Source organism: Triticum urartu, chromosome 7 (genome assembly GCF_003073215.2).
Source record: "Triticum urartu cultivar G1812 chromosome 7, Tu2.1, whole genome shotgun sequence".
NCBI classification, from domain to species: domain Eukaryota; kingdom Viridiplantae; phylum Streptophyta; class Magnoliopsida; order Poales; family Poaceae; genus Triticum; species Triticum urartu.
The window spans coordinates 570,467,130-570,475,229 of record NC_053028.1 but is presented as its reverse complement, the minus strand read 5'-3'; the positions used below and the strand labels follow the sequence as shown (position 1 = coordinate 570,475,229).

Sequence of the window (8,100 nt, the reverse complement as noted above, 5' to 3'; positions counted from 1 at the left end):
AACGTGGAACGACGGGACAGGAAACGGTTTGAAATAATAACCAGACAGGCATGACGTCACATTACTAAAGTTGTCAGCGGATGGGACTCGTGTGTTATTATATTCTCTCTACGGTTGTGTGCGGTGTGTGTTACAGGTCCGGACACAATGAATTTGTCTGAAGACTATTCGGGAGTTCGGAAGGAGGAACTCGCCTTGCAATGCCGAAGACAGCACTACGCGATAGATACCTTGTCATTGAAGCCAGGTTCAGGGGCTACTGAGGGAGTCCTGGACTAAGGGGTCCTCGGGCGTCCGACCTGTTATCTATGGGCTGGACTGATGGGTTGTGAAGATACGAAGACCGAAGACTACACCCATGTCCGGATAGGACTCTCTTTGGCGTGGAAGGCAAGCTTGGCGAGCAACTATGAAGATTCCATCTTATGTAACCGACTCTATGTAACCCTAGATCCCCCCTGTGTCTATATAAACCGGAGGGTATAGTCTGAATAGGGGATACTCAATACCGTAGTCATACAGGCTAGACTTCTAGGATTTAGCTATTACGATCTCCTGGTAGATCAACTCTTGTAACACTCATACTCATCAAGATCAATCAAGCAGGAAGTAGGGTATTACCTCCATAGGGAGGGCCCGAACCTGGGTAAACATCGTGTCCCCTGTCTCCTGTTACCATCAACCTTGGATGCACAGTTCGGGACCCCCTACCCGAGATCCATCGGTTTTGACACCGATATTAGGGACTGGGACGGAGGCCAAATTGCTAGTCGAGCTCTTAACGGGCTGGGCTGTCCTGCTGCGGAGTAGTCCGGACTCGTTTGACAGTGTCTGGGAGCTCGGCCGCCGAATTAAGGTTCTGCTTGGAGAGTCCGCTCTGTACTTCTGCTGCTAAAGCAGTGGTGTGCTCCTCGGTACGGAGGGAGCGTTCCGTGTTTCCGTTGACTATTATGACGCCGCATGGTCCGGGCATCTTGAGCTTGAGATAAGCATAGTGTGGCACCGCATTGAATCGAGCAAATGCGGTTCGTCCCAGCAGTGTGTGATAGCCACTGCATAAGGGGACGATATCGAAGATCAACTCTTCGCTTCGGAAGTTGTACGGGGATCCGAAGACAACCTCTAGTATGATTGAGCCCGTGCAGTGGGCCTCTACACCTGGTATGACTCCTTTAAAGGTAGTCTTTGTGGGCTTGATCCTTGAAGGATTAATACCCATTTTACGCATTGTATCCTGATAGAGCAGGTTCAGGCTGCTGCCACCATCCATGAGGACTCGCATGAGATGGAATCCATCAATGATTGGGTCAAGGACCAGTGCGACTGAATCGCCATGACGAATACTAGCCGGATGGTCCCTACACTCGAAAGTGATCGGGCAGGAAGACCATGGTTGAACTTTGGGGAAACTGGCTCCATCGCGCAGACGTCCCTGAGCGCACGTTTGCGCTCCCTCTTGGGGATATGGGTAGCGTATATCATGTTCACTGTTTTAACTTGGGGGGGGGGCTTCTTTTGTCCCCTTGTGTTCAGCGGATGGGACTCCTCGTCATGTTCCTCACTTTGCGACCCCTTCTCCTTGTTCTCGACATTTAATTTGCCGGCCTGTTTAAAAACCCAACAGTCCCTGTTGGTATGATTGGCTGGTTTGTCTGGGGTGCCATGGATCTGGCATGGACGGTCGAGTATACGGTCCAAGCTGGATGGGCCGAATTGTTTCTTTTATATGGCTTCTTCCGTTGGCCGGACTTGGAGCCACTGAATCTGGTGTTGACCGTCGTATCTTCGGTATTGTCACCGTTGCTTCAACGCTTGTGCCTGTTGCGGCGGGGCTTGCCATTGCTATTTTTGGTCTCCGAGGTGCCAACCTCGCTTGTAGTGCTTTTGCTATGGGCTAGCCAACTATCCTCGCCCGCGCAAAAATGGGTCATCAGTGCCGTGAGGGATGCCATGGACTTCGGCTTTTCTTGGCCGAGGTGACGGGCGAGCTTCCCATCTTTGGATGGCGCAAGCTGCTCCGGATCTAGGGCCAGAGCTCTTACATGCGCGATCTCCTGGGTATGGTCTGATGACAGATTTAGGTCATGTTCATTGCGGTGGCAGGGAGCGGCTGCCATGGGCTCAAATCCGTCGAAGATCAAGTCTCCGCGGATATCAGCGACGTAGTTCAAGCTTCCAAACCTGACCTAATGGCCAGGGGCATAGCTGTCGATCTGCTCTAGATGGCCAAGCGAGTTGGCCCGCAGTGCGAAGCTGCCGAATACGAAGATCTGGCTAGGGAGAAAGACATCCCCCCGGGAAGCGTTGTTGTAGATGATGGATGGAGCCATCGAACCTTCTGATGACGGCACATCAGAACTCTCAATGAAAGCACCAATGTCGGTGTCAAAACCGGCGGATCTCGGGTAGGGGGTCCCGAACTGTGCATCTAAGGTTGATGGTAGCATGAGACGGGGGACACGATGTTTACCCAGGTTCGGGCCCTCTCTATGGAGGTAATACCCTACTTCCTGCTTGATTGATCTTGATGAATATGAGTATTACAAGAGTTGATCTACCTCGAGATCATAATGGCTAAAACCCTAGAAGTCTAGCCTATGTGATTATGATTGTCCTCTCCTCTACGGACTAAACCCTTCGATTTATATAGACACCGGAGGGGACTAGGGTTATACAAAGTCAGTTATAGAGAAAGAAATCTTCATATCCGAATGCTAAGCTTGCCATCCACGCCAAGGAGAGTCCCATCCGGATACGGGTGAGAGTCTTCGGTCTTGTATCTTCATAGCCCATCAGTCCGGCCCATGTCCAACAGGCCGGACGCACGAGGACCCCTTAGTCCGGTACTCCCTAACTTACGGCAACCCAGTATCAGTCAAGGATTTGAGTGAAACTAGTTCCACAGAAAACTTATAGTTCAAGGCATAGTCCACTATTCAAGTTTTTTGCGGGGTAGTCCACTATTCAAGTTGTAGTCTAGTGTAGCATAAAGTTCTAAGTGGAAGTTCAACTTAACAGTCTCCACTAAATATCGGTATATAAACAATAATTTGGAACTAAATAATGACATGTGCCAATGAGACTTTGTGGGGGATTGTTGGAATTTGTGAGTAGGCCTTTGGCCCAAAGCCCAACTAAAAATCAGAAATTCTGATGGCCCATTCAAGCATGGCTGTGAGTGGTGTGAGTGAGACTAAAGTTTAGTCCCCCCCCCCCCGCTAGTTGAGTGGGAGTTGCACCCTTTTATAAAGTGAGCTCTTTTAGCACTTGTATGAGCATGAGAAGAGGAGACCTACACGCGCGCTCCTCCTCCTCGCTCGCCTTCGATTCTTGGATCACGACTTGGATGTGGGGTTTACTCCCACGACCTACCCGGCGCGCATTATTTAGACAGGCAGACGTCTACCCTAGCCGCTGCCGCATCGTATGATTTTGCATCGTTTCAGATCATTGCGCTGCCACGCAAGTCTTCTCCATCCCTCCTTCTGGCGTGCACCGCGAGAAGGGACAATAGGCCTCCGGAACCCCGCCTCTCATGATCCTGTACGGGAGAGGGGTGATCAGGTTTTTGGGAAGCGCACTCGTGCGACTGCTGAGAGCGACGACTTCGCCAACGGAGACTTCTTCCCCGATCTCGCACTACTAGGAAAACAGATATAGCTAATATGGACATTAATGACGCACCATGTATGTGGTGCGCCATTGCTATGTTTTTACTAATGGCGCACCACATGAGCAGTGCGCCATTGCTATTTTTTTGGATCCATCCCTCCCCCCCCCACCCACCAGACATAGCAATGGCGCACCACACCTAGGTGCGCCACTAGCATAGCAGTGGCGCACCTAGGTGTGGTGCGCCATTGGTATGTCTTCTCACACACAAACACTCCCCCCCCGGTGGATAGCCTTCTAGGTTTTAAAAAAAATAAAATAAAATGATAAAAGATTAAAAAAAATAGATGCCCATGTGTTATGTGTTCTAGTTGTTAGGAAAATTAACAAACATGAATTTTGAATTCTTTTGCAAAAGGCCGCCGTGTTTCGGTAAAATGGTCGTAACTTTTGCATATGACTTCCGATGAAAAGGTTTTTTATATGAAAAAACATCTACTCGAAAAGTTCCATCCGAATTTGACCGACTACGCCTGTATTCGATTTTCTAGAATCCTCAAAAACCTAATAAAAAAAAGTTACGGAGCTTTCAAGATCTGGAGAGGCAAAAAAATTCAAACTCAGTAATGGCGCACCTGCCCATGGTGCGCCATTACTATCTTCCCGCCTTTAAAATTCAAACTATATCAAAAAAAATAAAAATAAAGTTAATAATGGCGCACCTGCCTAAAGTGCGCCATTACTATCTTCCCGCTTTCAAAATTCAAAATAAATAAAAAATAGTTAGTAATGGCGCACCTGCCCAAGGTGCGCCATTACTATCTTCCCGCCTTCAAAATTCAAAATAAAATAAAAAAAATAAGTTAGTAATGGCGCACCTGCCCACGGTGCGCCATCAGTATGTCGTACATATGGCTGGGCGGGGTCCTCTCCTCCTTACCTCTTCATTTTTCTCCTCCACTCCATCTCCTCCTCTCCTCCACTCCATCTCCCCTCCTCTCCTCCACCATACTCCCCTCCTCCTCTCCCGCGACCTCCTCCTCCTCCTCCTCTCCGGCGACCTCCTCCTCCCTCCTCTCCTCCCCTCCCCTCACGGTTTCTCCTCCCTCCTCTCCAGTGAGCTCCTCCTCCCTCCTCTCCGGTGATCTCCTCCTCCCTCCTCTCCGGTGAGCTCCTCCTCCCTCCTCTCCTCCCCTCCCCTCATGGTTTCTCCTCCCTCCTCTCCGGTGAACTCCTCTCCGACGATCTCCTCCTCCTCTCCGGCGATGTAGGCGAGCTCCTCTCCGGTGACCTCCTCCTCCTCCTCTCCGACGATGTAGGCGAGCTCCTCTCCGGCAAAAGAACGTACAAGATCCAAAAATGAGAACAAAATTTGAAAAAATATCGTGCAAAAAACGAGCAAAAAAACGAGCAAAAAAGGGCAAAAAAATCACGATCCAGATCCAAATTCAAAATTCAAAAATAGCAATGGCGCACGGTGGGGGTTAGACGGTGCGCCACTACTATTTTCCCGCCTTCAAAATTAAAAAAATCAAAAAAAATTCAAAAAAAAAGTTACCAGTGGCGCACCTGTAGCAATAGTAATGACACACTACAAGATGCGCCACTGTTACCTGCAATACTAATGGCGTGATAATAGTGGCGCACCTATAATGCGCCATTAATAGCCAAAATAGGTGCGTCCCTAACAGTCTTTTTTCTAGTAGTGTCGGCAACCTATTCCTCAACGACATGGCCAACAACATCAACGCCAACGGTTCTGCTTCCGCCGCACCGTATGTGATATTGTCCTCTTTGTTTGAGATCGTGCTAGAATTCTTATTCCTAGTCTGTGTCTTAGATACGATATGTTCATCTACTGTAGTGATCCGCATGATTAGTTTAAACTTTGTTATAGCAGTTATGATTTATTTACTGTTTATTCAAATTAAATCTCGTAGTAATTTGCTCATATATTCAACAGTAGTTAGGATGCAATCGAGCTATGAATGAGTGAAAGCTCTCTTATGAACCAGTGAGGATGCATCCAACTTACTTGCGAAAACCCGAAGCTTCGTTTGCGAAGGTAAAACATTAAAATATACAAGTTAAGTTTTATAAAAGATGTGCCGGCCAGAGTAAACTTACACACGTGCCTCGGTTTCAGTTTCAGAGGGACGCTAAGAACGAACCCAGCGGAGCACCATACGTCACATTTGTCGAATGAATGGCAATAACATTTCAATTTGCACCCATAAAAAAACATTTTGATTTGCAAAATACATACATTTCTTAAAGCTGAAAAGCGTTATGTAAACCAATTTCTTAAAGCTGAAAAGCATTTTTTAAACCCCTTATGCAGAGGCCACGCGTGATCCTCCTTTTTATAAAGAAAAAAAAATGTAAACCCCATAAATCAACTGACATACTTTCGTGTAATCTACTGTATTTGTAATCTGAAGAAAAATTGTGCTTGTGGATCAGGCTATTGGGTTGAAGATGCAATTGCTCATGGTGAGATGGGGTGGAATGCGACGACGGAATGGTTGGCAATGTGCAGGCTGAACTGCCCGCCTTTCTCGCTCACGTCGAGCTTGTCCACGCCTGGCGGCGGCACCATCTCGAAGCTCCTCACCAGCTTCCCGACGATGAGCGCCAGGATGGGCAGCGCGAGGATGATACCGGGGCAGCTGCGCCGCCCCACGCCGAACGGGAGGAACCGGAAGTCCACCTTGCCGCCGACCGTGGCGTCCACGTTGCTCTCCTCGCCCAAGAACCTCTCCGGCTTGAACTCCTCCGGCTTCTCCCATAGCTCTGGGTTGTTGGCCAGCCACCAGGCATTGACGACGACCTTGGAGCCCTTGGGAATGGTGTAGCCGCCGAGGCTGGCCTCCTCCAGGTTCATGTGGGGGACGAGGAGCGGGATCGGGGAGTGCAGCCGCAGCGTCTCCTTGATCACGGCCTGCAGGTACGGCAGCTTGCTGATGTTGGACTCGGTGATGGGCTCGTCGTCGCCGAGCACGTCCCTGATCTCGCCGCGGACCTTGCGCTGCACGTCCGGGTGGTTCACCACCTCGGCCAGCGCCCACTCGATGGACCATAGCGTCGTCTCGATGGCCGCGACGTTGATGTTCTCGACGATGTAGATGACGTTCTCCGGCGTGATCTCGCCGCTCTTCTCTGCTGCGAGGATGTGGTCGATCGCGCACCGGAGCTTGTTCTTGTCTTGTCCTGGGGTGTCCATCACCTCCCTTCTCTTCTCGACGTAGTTGCTATTGAAGAAGGCCAACCTCCTGGTCTGCAGGTCCCTGCACTTGTTGAGGTAGCCACGCAGGAAGGGCCTGAGGATGGGGATGAAGTCGCCGTAGTTGTAGTCGAAGCTCTGCGCGAGGCGGCTGCGCTCCGAGTTGAACTTGGTGGCCTCCACGAACATGGGGTCGTCCACGGAGTCGAAGCGGGCGTCGAACATCATGCGGTACATGATGTTGTAGAGCATGAGCTGCAGCCTGCGGCGCACGACGACGCCGGCGCCGCGGGCCGCCGAGTCGGCGCGCAGGTCGGACACGACGTCGTCCATCTCGGCCTCCCACATGGCGCGGTACTGCTGCACAACCCGCGCCGTGAAGAAGGGCAGCGTCATGACGCGGCGCATGCGGCGCCAGTGGTCGCCGTACTCGGTGAAGACCATGTCGGCGCCATTGGCCGTGAAGATGTCGAAGACGACGTTCCGCGGGCGGGAGCCGAACTCCACGCCCTGCGTGTGGAGCACCTCCGTGGCCAGCCGCGGGTCCGACACCACCACCAGGTTGCGCACGCCCAGCCGCAGCCGGAACACGGGGCCGTACCGCGCCGACAGCCGCGCCAGGAAGCGGTGGTTCAGGTCGTTGCCCACCTGCAGCCAGTTGCCGAACACCGGCACGGCCGCGGGGCCTGGAGGGGCGCCGGGGCCTCCACGCTTCCCTCCCGCTCCCACGGCGACGGCGACGAGGGCGGCCGCTGCCGGCAGCAGCGCGGGGTGCGGTGCGTGGAGGAACGATTTGAGGAGGCAGTACACGGCCAACGAGGCTGCCGTGGCGAAGGCCACCCTGCGCGCGGAGACAGCCATGCTGTGCTCTGCGCGGGTGCTAGCTTGGCGTGCAATGTACTACAGTATGTGTGTTTGAGCTGGTGCTGATGCTCGGATGTTGTTGGTTGCTGTGAAGGTGCCATGTTCCATGGCGTGCTTATATAGCGCCGGCCGTGGGTTTGACTGACAATGACAATGGTAGGTGGGGAAGGCCAAGCAAAGCACGAGGGGACGCGGCAAAAGTTGATGGTTTTGGGCGGAACCCGTGTGCCGGCCTGGGAAACAGGGTAGGCGGGAGTGGGGTTTGGCGGAGGCGAGACGTGGGTTTGCCATGAGATAGACGACGGCGAGAATGACTGCGCTGGTTGGTGGGCAAATTTGTTTGACCGCTCTCAAGGACCTGCTCACGCTCGGCCTTTAACCGTGCTGCATGGCGCTGCTGC

The 8,100-nt window shown here is 52.0% G+C and overlaps 1 protein-coding gene across 1 annotated transcript; it reads right to left on the bottom strand.

Moving 5' to 3' along the window:
- Positions 1-5,836: 5,836 nt before the first annotated feature.
- LOC125521274 (cytochrome P450 CYP73A100-like) lies at positions 5,837-7,783 on the bottom strand. The gene has a single exon (XM_048686337.1). It carries the CDS (start codon positions 7,694-7,696, stop codon positions 6,101-6,103), a length of 1,596 nt encoding a protein of 531 aa, XP_048542294.1. The 5' UTR covers positions 7,697-7,783; the 3' UTR covers positions 5,837-6,100.
- Between the last annotated feature and the right edge of the window lie 317 nt (positions 7,784-8,100).